At 46.0% G+C, this 14,381-nt stretch overlaps 1 protein-coding gene across 1 annotated transcript; it reads left to right on the top strand.

Annotated features, from left to right (window-relative positions):
• The first annotated feature begins 1,846 nt into the window (after window positions 1-1,846).
• On the top strand, window positions 1,847-3,528 carry LOC117466603 (BTB/POZ domain-containing protein KCTD12-like). The gene has a single exon (XM_034109955.1). The coding sequence runs from the start codon at window positions 1,959-1,961 to the stop codon at window positions 2,760-2,762; it is 804 nt and encodes a 267-aa protein (XP_033965846.1). The 5' UTR covers window positions 1,847-1,958; the 3' UTR covers window positions 2,763-3,528.
• The last annotated feature ends 10,853 nt before the right edge of the window (window positions 3,529-14,381 follow it).

The raw sequence follows: 14,381 nt of genomic DNA, 5'->3' as shown, positions 1-14,381 counted from the left end.
AAATATTTACCTTCATTCCCATGTTTTGTGTTTCATCTTTAAATGAACACAGTTTTCTTTCAGACCTTCAAAAACTCTGCAAGATTTATTCCATAATCATATTTATTGTACAACTGCATCAACAGGATTTTGACAGTAAGATTGTTATGGTTGTTTTCATATACTGTATTATTTCTGGAGACTGCAGCTGTATCTCTAAATGTGTTTGTGTTGTTTCCAAAAATGCAGATGGATATTTAGCAACATTTTCTCTCAAAAGTAGCTGATGCTTTTTATGCATTAAACTAAATCATACATTTTATATAGCAGGCCAATGACTCAGATGATGAGCGATAGTGCCAGTGGTTCTCCTCAGCAGAAATACTGATGTGCTCTCTGAAATATGATACAGCAAACACTGCACTTTAAGAGTAAATCAAAGAGCTCTTTGGTGTTAAGCTAAAATCAATCTTGGGTTAAGAATTAAGTGGATTTGAGGAAGACTCTTTTAAGGGGATTGTGAAGACAGCACAGGTCCGTCAGACCAGCTTTATTTTACCCTTTAGGTTTTTGAGACACTGTGCACTGACCTTTGCCTGTTATTATATTAGTGCAGGGGTGTACACACAAAGACCCCAGACACAAATCTCCCCTCTCAGTTGTACAGGAGTGTTGGGTTCTTGCAATTTATCTTTGAAACAAAATAATGACTCCTAGCCAAGGACATGTTTTCAACATTGGTTATAACAATATAAATAACTTGAGCATTCCTTTGCTAAGAATGCAGTGTTCAAAAAAAGTGGGAGGGCCAAGGATTGCATCCCTGGGGGCCCAGAATACAAATGTTCCATGGCAACATTGACAACATAATGTACCCTGTACAAAACATATCATGCATTAGGTCTCTTTGACCTCTGAGCACAGTTATTAGGCATGGACCCGAACATAACTCTAACCATGAATGACTTCTACTCAGGATCATGTGATGTGATTGAAAGCAGAACAACTAAAGTACTAAATGCATTATGTGGTGAAAGTTGTTTCCCAGGTCAAGAATGAACTTTAAACCTCATGTAATAAACACAGAAGAATCACAAGGTGTTTATGATGACTCCACTAACTCATAACGTCTTCTTCATATAGTAACAGCTTCACTGCTTCTATGAATTAACCAATTGCCTCTAAACAGACCACAATCTTTCTCTTTCTGCAGCCTGAAGGAATAATGTTCATGAACTTAAGTCACATTTCGACATGTCTTACTGTTTTGCACGCTGCTACAGAAAGACACAAGTTTCCTGTTACAGAGATAAACACATCCTTACTGGACTTATCATAAAGGCATTACAGCAGGCAATACAGATGTTAACCATCCATTATAGTGACATAAGGCTACATTATAAACAGTTGTAATAATAAGTTAACTGAATAATATTCACATTGTCAGGACAAATTAAGTCATAATGCATGTTTGCATCATAGCACACCTGGATGTTGTGTTCTTCTGTTAAACAACACAATCATGAAACTCTGCTTTAACGTTTGGTAGTTGAAACTGTAACAGTGCATGTTTTAAGATGTGCATGGAAACATCTTGATACTGTATAGGCCAGCTGTTGGGACATTTAGTTAATACAAAATATATTTCCTAGTGCATCGTATCAGTCTTCTCATCCAACTCTTGGAAAGACAATGTTGTTTTCTAAGAACATGTATATACCTATTTGTCACCCCAATGCATGCATGATGTCAAGGTTTACAAGTATAACGTTGAGTTTTACAAAGGGCCCTCGAAGGCACCATTATGTTTTACAGAGCTTTCCAGTGAACAGTTAATGTCTCTGGTGGCCGTCCTTTTTCCTTCTCCTCCCACACAGCCACACCAGTAAACCATAGCAGTAAACACATTACTGTACAGTGAGTGACTCTCAGGCTGTCCGTCCGTGTTAGGGCTCTTACAGGGACACAACGAAAGCGAGATGGCTCAAACCGACAGCCAAAGTTCAACTTTCCCCGAGATAGTGGAGTTAAACGTGGGTGGGCAGGTGTATGTGACCCGGTTTGAAACTCTCACTGCGGTCCCCAACTCTCTGCTGTGGACCAAGTTCACCCAGAGCTCCCCGGGAGACCTGCCTAAAGACGGAAAGGGCCGCTTCTTCTTCGACCGGGACGGCTTTCTCTTCCGCTACATTTTGGACTACATGCGGGACTCTGAGCTTTTCTTGCCCGAATTTTTCAAAGAGAGGAGACGACTGCAAAAAGAAGCGGAATTCTTCCAGTTACCGGAGCTGTCGAAGCGACTGGCATCGGGCAGCAAAGACAGCTTGTTCACGGAGGACAGCGGGGACCCGGAGGAGGCTGAGCTCAGCTCCCCGGTCACCTCCTCCTCCTCCTCCTCGGGCACTACGCTGCGCTCTCCTGGGGCTAGCGCCGGCTACATCACCATTGGGTACAGAGGCAGCTACACTATCGGGAGGGACATCCAGGCAGACGCTAAGTTCCGCAGGGTTGCCAGAATTACCGTGTGCAGCAAGATATCTCTGGCTAAAGAGGTTTTTGGAGAAACCCTGAATGAGAGCCGCGACCCGGACCGCCCTGCTGACAAATACACCGCCAGGTATTACCTCAAGTATAACTTTCTGGAGCAGGCGTTTGACCGGCTGGCAGAGGCCGGTTTCCACATGGTGGCCTGTAACTCCACCGGGACCTGCTCATACGGCAGCAACGACCCGGGGGAAGACAAACTGTGGACCAGTTACACCGAGTATGTTTTCTCCCGATGAAGTGACTGAAGACTGATGTCTGATACATTCCTGCTCACGGTCTCAGTTAACAATTGGAGCAATATTAGTTACAATAATTGTTTCTTTAAAGTTTCATCCCAAATTGGCATTTCCAGCGTACATTGTCTTGTGTTTTTGTAACTATCTGCTCTGTGAACGAGCCCGAGTTAAACTTGTCGGCTATTTTCTCCTCTGTTCTGCAAGAGGAGCACACTCCACTATGAAACCTAAATGTCATTGCTAAGTGAGGAGTAAAAGGCAAACCTACTTTTATATGTCATTGACTGGTCGAGTTGGCCTATTAGCCTTTTTGGCTTTCACAGAGACTGCTTTGTTCTTATCTAATGGCATGTTTACTCAAGGTGGCAGAAATGTAAGAAGCTGTTTTTTTTTTATCCCCACTGAACTATAGGCCTACTTGCATTGTCATGTTGTAGTGGAGAGGCTGAACACTATGTTCTTTAAATAGCCTAATGTTTAACTAAATTCCGGAGTCTTTAATGTTGGGATTGATGGATAAGAACAACATGTGCTTCTTTGATATTTACCTTAACATACTATATTACTTTTTTTGTATTATCAACCACACTTGTGGTATCACTGTTGTCAAGATGCTACAGTGTTATGTTCCATCTATGAGCTGTTGTTATTGTTTTTCTTTCTAGGTATAAAGCTATAGCAAATAAAGTGTGACATCGTAAAAGTATTCATCCCCTTGAATTCACTGTGTATTTGATTTGTCTGAATAAAAAAATGTTTTCACCAATTTTGTTGGTGGTTTCACTATGAAAAGCATTTTAGAAGTTGATGAGATTAGAACATTGTATTTGGACATTGTGATCATGGGATGTCCCTCCAACATTCATTACATTACATTTTATTTAGATTTTATCCAAAGCGATTTACAATAAAAGAACCATAAAGATTCAAAGTCGGAACAACAAAGAAAGTGCAGATATTCACTTCAAACAAGATCATACCATAGTAAATGCTGGTGAATTAGTTACAAGAAATAGACGTTAAGAGCCAAACCATGACCACCAATGACAAACTGACAAAGAACACAAGGGAAAGTAAGACTAAATACACACAAGGGTAATCACAAAACGAGACACAGCTGGGTAGGAGAGGTGAAACAGGGGCAGCAGGTGAACACAATAAGACAATCAGGCACAGGAGGGAAACTAAAGACAGGAAGTAAACTAGACAAGACACAATAATAAGGTAATAAAACAATAATAAGGTAATAAAAAAATAAATAAACAGACTGTGACACAAATCCACCCCAACCTCAGACTGTATTGGCACCAAATAGTAATTTAACTTGTTCTGAATTAAATCAGATTGTATTGTTTTTAACATTAGATGTCAACAACACATAATGAATTCAGAGGTCACTGAATTAAGAAGAGAGAGAGAGAAGATGTTAAGTAACTTGTTTTTTAACAGAAGAACACGAAATCCAGGTATGCTATGACAGAGACATAGTGCATTACGACATATTGTCCTGATAATGCGCAACTTGTTGTAACTGTTACAGTAGAGATAGTACATTTGATCAAACTCAGTTTGCTGTCAAGTCATGTGTTTCCTAGTAAAGACTGAAGTCATGCTACTAGAATACACAAATGATGGACCTTTCTCTTTTACATGAAAACTCAATTGTGCTGATTACTGCTTATTACAAATTATTTAAATAAAATTTAGGAAGAGTGAACTTGTATTTACCCTCATATAGGTTGAAATGAATATACAACTTTTGCAAATTCCTGTAAATTCCTCTTTAGCATGACTTATGTCCAGTCCAAGATAAAAGCCAACAAATTGTAGCCAAAATAAAAACTTGGTAGCCGATCTGGCAGAGCATAGCAGAGTGTCTCTCTGCGACACAGAAGAGCTCTGTTATCTCCCCAGAGCAGGATGGGTAGGAGGAGGAGGAGAGGGGATTTGTCTTTGGCTGACAAGTACAGTATTCAAATGTCTGTTCTCTCATGGGTTCCTGGGGCTGAAATCCAAATTATCCAAGGATCAAGTCTAATGAAAAAGGACTTTGTGTGCGCTGTGCAAGGCAATACTTTAACAAATGTGTAAAAATAAGCCAAGTTCAGAAAGATGAAAAATATGGCCTGTTTTGATTGATTTTTCCTTACGTAATTCTATATGCAAACAAAATCATGTAAAAATATACACAGCCACAGCCACTGAAATTCGCACATACACACACTCCTACACACACTTCTGCCACCAATGAGCTTTTGTAAGAGCTTCAAAGATAGACATGTCAACACAAGAGACTTCATATCTGCTGTCAGCTGTAGCTGCCATCTGGACAGGAAAAAGGAAGGATCAACCGCAACTCTTCCTCGAGTGCGATCTCCAGAAACAGGTCACAATACTGCTCCGCTGTCCTCGACAAAAACACAGCAACTGGGGCTCATAAAGTCAGACACTATAATGTTCTTATCCGGACGTAAAAGCTGCAGACTTAACACGAAGTTAAACTCCACTCAAAATGAAGAAAAAGAGTCGTCGTCGTAGTTGGGAAACTTTACTGGTAACTCCTTCACCATGACATGGAGTGAAAACTGCAACAATAAATACAGAATGCAAAACGATCTTAGTCTTGTGTTGTCTATTCAAACACCCTTAGTTGCATTGTAAATGTATACAATATAACTTTACATTTTTCTTAATTTCTTAAACATCTTTCCATCAAATAAGCATTGATATAAGAACTACAACATGTTAACAATGAAATGTAATCACTTACGACATTGATTGATCGGTCTTTTCATGCAGATGCAAATGGATCCTAACAGTGCCTAAACATGTGGCTTCCTTGAGTTCTCATTCATAACACTCCGTTCGATGTCTCACTATGGGATGCACCTCAACGCGTATGCAAACAGAAGCATCAATCTCATTACGCCAATCCTGATTGGCTGGTGATCTTGACGTCTATGTCAGGGAATCCACCCGCCCTTTAAGTAGCTTGCGCTACGTCGCAGCGTCATTCAAACACCTCTTCTCGCTTCAGAGCACATCTCGAATATCAGTAGCCGGGCTAGCTTAACGGTCCACAGACTGAACCCAAGGTAACATTCGGTCGACGGGCGCTTGCCGGTTACTTTTTTTGCTTTGCAGAAGAATTGAACAAATATTAACACACCAGTTAATATTGTAATCTGCCCCCGCCGTTTTTTCTTTCGAAATAACGGTAAGGTTTGATTTTTTTTTCTTCAAATAGTAACATACCTGTTGCTAGTTTATCCCTCCGCACCGACACCACGGCGAGCGGGGACGGACTCTTCTCTCCCTCACACCAGAGGAGACGGAGATAAGAAAGATATTAACACACCAGTTAATATTTTTTAAAGAAAAATCTACCCCGTCGTTTTTCCTTTCGGAATAACGATAAGGTTGGATTTTTTTTGGTAACATACCTGTTACTAGCTTTTCCCTCCGCGCCGACACCCCGGCAAACGGGGATGGACCCTTCTCTCCCTCACACCAGAGGAGTCAGGGACTCGGAGGCTCGGCTATGCGGCTGCGGGTTTAAGATCTCAGGCACAGACTCACACCAGGTCTGCTCGTCCTGCCTCGTGCTGGAACACACCCGGGAGGCTATCGATAACCCCGGCTCGTGCGGGCATTGTGCCCGCTTCACCATTAAGAGCCTCCGCCGACGGTTAGCATGCCAAGCTAGCTTGTCGGGACAGGACCCCCTCATGTCCGCTGATTCGCTGGCCGGCAATCAATACATGGTGGCGTCCGCCGCAGAGATTGAGCCCCGCGCTGTGTCAAGCTGGGGCTCCCAACTGGACCTCATCATGGTTCCACCCGCGGAGGATGTCCTGGAGTTGGACTATATGGAGGACGAAGAGGATACCCCTGAGTTCCTCCTGTCCGACTCGGATGAGGATGACATCTTCGTTTCATCGGCTCAGGCTGCAAAGCCGGGAGCGATGTCCGCTCTCCTGGGCGAAAGCACACCAGCTTTGCCCTTCCTAAGTATGGACTTGCAGGCCGTGTGTCAACGCGCTGCGTCCAGGCTAGACATCCCATGGCCTGAAGTGGCCAAGGAGACCTCCAGATCTCGCTACGAGGGGAAGAACTTGCCCCAAGCAGCGAGGACGAAGAGGCAGCTCCTTCCAGTCTTTCCGGAGATGCTGGACGAGGTGTCGGTCTCGTGGAGAGACCGCCCTTTTAGCAACAAGGCCCCAATCCAGGGTGCCTCCTCCCTGGACTGTGACGGTATGGAGAGGCTCGGCCTGCTCCGCATGCCGCCCATGGAACCGCTGGTGGCAGCCCACCTCCAACCGAGGCTGGCTTCGACACCGAGCAGGAACCCCATGCTACCGGCAAAGGCAGACCAGTTCCAGTCAGCGATGACAGAACGGGCCTATAAAGCCACAGCTTTGTCCGCCAGGGCGCTCAACGTCTCCTCGCTGCTGACCGCCTACCAGGCGGAGCTCTGCGAAGATTTGTCGAGCAAACCTGAGCCTGCCGCGTGGGACGAGATCGCAGCGATCACGGACATTTGCCTCCGTGTGCAGCGCTGTGCAGTCCAAGCCACGGGCAAAGCACTGGGAATTATGGTGGTACAGGAGAGAGCCAGGTGGCTCAACCTGACGAACCTTCCAGAACGGGAAAAAGAGGATGTTCTGGACATGCCTATTGTTCCCGAGGGCATATTTGGCTCCGCTCTAGCTTCGATGCAGCTGAGATGCGAATCAAAGAAGAAGGGAGACGAGGCTCTCCAGCTCCGTCTCCCCCGAAGGGTCCAGGCGCCACCTTCAATGGTCCCGCGGCAGGCCTTCACTCAAGCTGCCTCACGTCCTGCCCGGTTCAAGATACCGAAGCAGCAGAGACCACAGCCCGTCCCGGGTCCCCAGCCCAGGCACGAGGCGAGGACGAGCTGGCCAAGAAAATCTCCGGTTCCGGCAGCTGCCGCTCAGGCGCAGCCGACCCAGGTTTTTAGCCACCAGGCGAGGAAGAAGGAGCGGGCGGCCTGACAGCCTCCTCTCCTCTCCTCGACGAAGGAGCTGGAAGTTCCCTGTTCCCCAGCTCCAGAACACGTTCCAGTGTTAGTTGCTCATGTGTTTTCGGGGTGCCACCATGCCCCCATCTTCCCGCCGCCTTGAGTGATGCCAGAACCTCATCCTCAAGTTCACGCCATCAGGGAAATGGACTTAACATCAAAGACAGCAAGTTCCGCTGCCTGTTTAAGTCACAAAAACACATGTCATCATTGTTGTTTCCTAATAAATCATTTTCCACTGTCGTTTCCAGGCTTGAAGCCAAGGGCGCAGTCAATACAAATGAAAAGAAAAACAATAAAAACAATAAACAGTCTGTCGTCTACCCCTCTTTTGAGAGCGGCTACGGCCTCTCTCAAAAGGCGGACAATAGACGGGATTGTGAAGGCACCACCGTCACGCGCATGCGCAGTGTCGGCCGGGGATGTCAACCTGGGGTACCACCGTGTTCAGACACTAGAGGGCCCCATAACACAAAAAATAAAGACACTGAGGGCAGACGACAGAGATGTGACATCTCCGCTCGCGTTGAGAAGCGAAAAGTGGAAGATGCTCACAGATTCTGCTTGGGTTTTCAAGACAGTAACACGGGGTTACAGACTCCAATTCACTGTCACCCCCCCTCACTTCTCGGGCATTCTGTATTCACAGGCCCGGGGAGAGTCGGCCCATATTCTGGAGCAAGAGATTTTCTCGCTACTGGAAAAGAAGGCTATATCGATATTACCTGCCGAACAGAGTGGCTTTTATTCCAAGTATTTCCTCGTTCCCAAACAGGGAGGGAACGGAATTCGGCCTATACTAGATTTGAGAGCTCTGAACAAATATCTCAAAAGATACAAATTCAGAATGCTCACTCACACATCTCTGTTGCATCTCGTGCGCCAAAGCGACTGGTTCACATCAGTCGACCTGAAAGATGCAAAGTATTTTACCCACACAGGAAATATCTGAGGTTCGCTTTTCAGGGTGTCTGTTACGAGTACAGAGTACTTCCCTTCGGTCTATCTCTCAGCCCGCGAGGGTTTGTACGGTGTACGGAAGCCGTGATAGCCCCGTTAAGACAACAGGGTATTCGCCTGGCAACTTATCTGGACGATTGGCTCCTTCTCGCACAGTCGGAGCAAGAGGCTATTACGCAGACGAATGTCCTCGTAAAACACCTGCTCGACCTGGGTTTCGTAATAAATTATCTGGAGCTTTTAGCGGTGTTCCTCACCCTGAAACGCTTTCTGCCTTTTCTCAGAGGACATCATGTCCTCGTGAGGACAGACAACACGACCACAATATCGTATATAAACCGCCAAGGGGGTTTGCGTTCTCTCCAGTTACACATGCTGGCACGCAAACTGATCTTATGGAGCTGCGGACGTCTCCTCTCTCTGAGAGCGACGCACGTACCAGGAGCAGATCTGCTGTCCAGAGGTACACCACTATATGCAGACTGGACTCTACATCCAATGGTTGTGAGTCAGCTGTGGGTGCGTTACGGCCGAGCTGCGGTAGATCTGTTCGCATCAAAAGAAAATGCTCAATGTCAGCTGTTCTTTTCAATGCACGATTCAAACGCACCGTTAGGCGTGGACGCGCTCGCGCACGTTTGGCCTCCGGCCCTTCTGTACGCATTCCCACCCCTGGCTCTGATACCCCCAACTCTGGCCAAAGAGAGAGAACAACGCCACACACTGATCCTGATAGCTCCGCACTGGCTTGCAATGTACTGGCTGGCGGAGATATATCAGCTGCTGTGCGGGCAGCCGTGGCAGCTCTCGCTACACAGGGACATACCGTCTCAGGCGGGGGGGACGATCTTTCACCCACACCCAGAGCGCTTGGCACTATGGGCCTGGCCCGTGAGTGGTACAACCTGAATACAGTGAGACTCCCTCAGAAGGTGATAAACACTATTCAGAGTGCGAGAGCTTCCTCCACCAGGTCTCTTTATGACTGTAAGTGGAGGGTGTTTGAGGAGTGGTGCCTTCAAAAAGGACACATCTCTTTTCAATGTCCTGTCGGGTGATTTTATCATTTCTACAGGACTTAATTGATAAACACAGAGCTTTCTCTACGATCAAAGTGTACCTGGCTGCTATTGCTGCATGCCATGTGGGCTTTGAGGGAAAGACGGCTAAACAAAACATCCTTTGGTCTGCCGTTTTATGAAAGGGGCTCGCAGGCTCCTCCCAGTTTCCAGGTCACTGGTGCCCTTATGGGACCTGGCAGTGGTTTTAGATGGGCTCACTCGACCTCCATTTGAACCCCTGGATGAAGCTGACATGAAACACCTGTCACTGAAGACAGTGTTGTTACTGGCTCTGGCATCTGCCAAGCGAGTGAGTGACATTCATGCGCTCTCTGTACATCCTTCATGCACTCAGTTTGCCCCGGGGCAAACGAGAGTGTTGCTGAAGCCGAACCCTGACTTTGTACCTAAGGTGGTTGGCTCATGTACCCCCATTGACATTGTGGCATTTCCTCCGCCGCTGTGTTCCTCTGAGGAACAGCGGCCGAATTTGCTGTGCCCAGTTTGTGCTTTACGCACCTATATGGACAGGTCAAAAGAGTTTCGTTGCAATGACCAACTCTTTATATCCTGGGCTAACCCTCATAAGGGCAAGCCCGTTACCAGGCAACGGCTCTCCCACTGGATTGTGGAAGCGATTGTTCTGGCTTATATGAGTCAGGGTTTGCAGGCACCAACGGGCCTGCATGCTCATTCTACTCGTGGACTGGCTACATCCTGGGCTTTGTTCAAGGGTGTTTCCATCCAAGACATTTGTGACCCGCTCTATCGAAATCAGTCGGAAGTCGCAACGGCTCATTTCAAAATAAAAGTGGATTTACGTAAAAAACTATTTTTTCGGGTGTTACAGCCGCTACTTTTGTTATGCCATTAACTCTGTTTGTGTATGCATATGTAAATGAGCTGTGCAGTTCCTCTGCTGTCATTGGCCGTCCCGACCTCGCAACATCCGCGGTGATTGGACGGACGTCACCCAATCTCCGCCCGCTTCTGCCACGTCATCCGGGGGAGGAGTACAAAGACATCATTCTGGAGGCTCTGTATTGTGATACAGACGCCTCAAGCCTCTCATTGTGACACTGCCATATTCTGTGATTCGTTAGACTATCTAGCAGTGTGTATTCTGTGCTTCGTTAGACTGCCTAGCAGTGTGTTCAGTAGGGTTTCTGTGCGAGCACACTGATTAGCAGTGTGTCGTAGTGTTCTGTGTTTAGTATAGGGGTTGTGTGTGTATTGCTTAGATCCAGGTTGCTTAGCTCCTGTAGAACAGCATTTAGGATTATTGACATTGTGACACAGCTTAGACCCAGGTGATTGGCACCTGTTGATCAGCAACAGCTGGGTTCCCACACCTCCTCATTTTGTTTAGTGTTTTGTTCCACTTTAGAAGTGAGGTACTTTCTTTCTTTTGTATCATATCGTGCAACTCTCTTTTGGAGTTCGCCTTTTGTTAAACCGTAACAGTTTGGTCCGTTGTTGGTCCAGGCTGTTCGTGGATATTATTGTGTTCTTTGTTTTGGTTACAAATAAACCACCGGTAACATATACCAACTCCAATCTGGTCGTGTCGTGTCCCTTTGGTCCCCCTAGCCCAATAGGGAACGTAACATCAGGGTTCGGGTGTTTTGTTTGATTTTAAACAAACAAAGTCTTGGCTTTCAGAATATGAAACTTTTATTTCCAAAATCACATGATAAATACATTTTTGAAGCTTGTAAAGGGACGAAGACGGGCACCTCTCACTCGCAATCTGCTCTTCCACAGCGCCGCCCCCCCTCCCTCCGGCTGAAATTATGAATGTAAGAGTATAGTAATCATAAATAACACGGCAGGGTCCGTTACAGTTTGTTTTCATCTGATTTCAATTAAACAAAGTCTTGGCTTTCAGAATATTAAACTTGTTTCGGCAAATTCAGATGATAACTACAACTTTGAAGCTTGTAAAAGCATAATTACAAGCGGAGAACGGAGTAACTTAACGTCACAGCAGGCATAACAACAGCCGGTGTTTCTCGTGAGGGATTTCCCCGGGAAACAAACACAATACACACAAACGCAAAGTTACACAAACACACACACATGCACAGTATACACACACACACTCGCGAGCTTCCCCTCCAAACGAAAATATCTTCCCTCCGAAAACTTTGAAGGCCTAAAAAAACAATCCTGATATCATTAGAAAGCTAGGAATATCCTCTTTCCAACAGTGTATACAACTCAAAATGTGTCTTCAGGTCAATGCGACTGATTTCGATAGAGCAGGTCACATTTCTGCAGCAGCGAGCTGGTCCTCACCGCTCACTTTTGTCCGCTTTTATTTTAAATGACGCTGCAACGTCGCGCAAGCTACTTAAAGGATGGGTGGATTCCCTGACGCTGATGTCAAGATCACCAGCCAATCAAGATTGGCGTAATGAGATTGATGCTTCTGTTTGCATACGCGTTGAGGTGCATCCCATAGTGAGACATCTCACGTCATGTTACTTTGAGTACTGGGGTTACGTAAGTAACCTATTGTTTCTACCATTTTCTAACAGGATGACAGGAAGTGATGCAATATTGACAGGAAGTGATACATTCAAAATACTTTATGAACAGTGTCAAATAAACAAACGTTACAAGTGTTTTCGAAAACACCACACTCCCCGTTTGACCTCAGTGAGGTCACATAATACAATATACAAGCCAGTCAGGCCTTGTTCTCTGAGAGAAGTAACATAATTTCGGAAATTGGTCTGAGCAATGTCTTCACAGTATCTCGGTCGGCTATTTTGACCTCGACCTTCCTGACGTTTCCGTCTTTTCCAGGGAACGTTAAGGAGACTCTAGCCATAGGCCAAGAGTTGCGTACATCCTGCTTGTCTCTGCACAGGACCACATCCCCAACTTGTAGGTTTCTGCGAAGTGATGTCCATTTCTGTCTGTTTTTCCACCATTCCTCGGATAAATCGCCTAGGGGTGGTGGAACACCGGCCTTTTGGGTGAAAAGCATCGATGGAGAGAAGATCTGGGGGTTTTCCAGGATGATATACTCCGAAAGTAGAAAGATACCAGCATTCCTCCACGTTCTTCAGTTGTGGTGCCACTTCAGCGTGTCCATTTTGGATGAGCTTCCCCATGAATGCAAAGTATTTTTCCCCCATGTGTGGTTTCCTTTTCAGTACTCTGTGCAGAGATGTTAACCTTTTGGCGACCTCCTCTCTATTGCTGGGAAGGTGCTGATGGAATTCCCTGAATGGGAGGGGGGCAACCCACCTATTATCTCTGCTCCTGTAGATGCTAGCATCCATCATGTCCAAGAAAATTGTATCCTCGATCAATGGAGCTGGTCTGTTGTCCTGTTCTGTTGAACACTGTTTTTCCCAGTGTCTCCTCTGTAGCCTTTGCTGTTTGGTTGATGTTGCCGTGCGTTCCTTTGACATGCATGTAACCGGTGCAGGGTGAAAAGATGAAATGGCGGCTGTCTTCCAGTATGTTGGTTTTGAAGCTGTCGACCATCGGCTTGTGGACATTTCCCAGGCACACTTCGCCTACTACCACCCAGCCAAGGTTCAAACGTTGAGCGAATGGAGCGTTGTGTGGACCGTTGACTTGCTGTCTGACCTTATGAGCCCACAAAATGTCTCTTCCGAGAAGCAGTAGAATCTCTGGGAGGTGTTTGGCCATATGCTAGAGATGGGGTTGTTGGATTACAGCACTTGGTGTCGGAATCTCCGAACGATTATTTGGCATATCACTACACTCAATGAGTGATGGGAGTGTAATGACCACTTTTCCATCTAGTGATTCAACTTGGAATCCTTCAGCACGTCTCCCTGATGTTTCTATCAAACCAGAACATGTTCTTAGCCGATACAGGGTTCTTTTGCCTTCTATTTCGAAGAGGTTGAAGAACTCTGGTTTGGCTAGTGAGCGATTGCTCTGGTCGTCCATAATCACGTAGGCATTGACAGCCTTGTGCCTAGAGTCCTTAGGATATATCTTTGTGAGGCAAATCTTAGCACAGGAGCGAATCCATTGGCCTTTGCCGCAAACCTCTGTGCAGCTTGCGTTAACATCATCGTAGCTAGCCTCAGCTTCTCCCTCCCCGCCATCCTGTTGTGACGGTGAAGGAGCCTTAGGATATTGCAATGGCGGGCCAGGATGCATGGCTGTGACATGATAAGTGTGGTCTAGAGATGTTAAGATTCACCGATTCACATCGGTGCACCGGCATAAACGTTCACGATGCGAGTGCACCGGTTGAAAGAGTGCACATCGGCTACAGTTTGGGTTGAACTCGCGATGCATCGATTGCGTAGCGTCTTTGCATCGGTAAAAAAACGATTCAAAATCCCCTCATCTTGTCAACGCTCAGCAGAGACGATCTTTGATATTTGCTTCGCCACTACGGAGGCCGAGAGTCTCAGTTATCAACACACACGGAAGTTGAGGAGAAAGAGAAACACAGCGCACCGAAAAATACCTACAAATCAAACGTTTGGCAATACTTCGGATTGTTCAAGAAAGACGGTGTAATAGTCCTTTATGCTATATAGTTGACCGCAGGTCATG

Source organism: Pseudochaenichthys georgianus, chromosome 3 (genome assembly GCF_902827115.2).
Source record: "Pseudochaenichthys georgianus chromosome 3, fPseGeo1.2, whole genome shotgun sequence".
Lineage (NCBI taxonomy): Eukaryota > Metazoa > Chordata > Actinopteri > Perciformes > Channichthyidae > Pseudochaenichthys > Pseudochaenichthys georgianus.
This window is presented reverse-complemented; position numbering and strand designations above follow the sequence as displayed.

Excerpts from the sequence above, each read along its gene's own strand:
- LOC117466603 (XM_034109955.1), top strand. The coding sequence starts at position 1,959 with ATGGCTCAAACCGACAGCCAAAGTTCAACTTTCCCCGAGATAGTGGAG.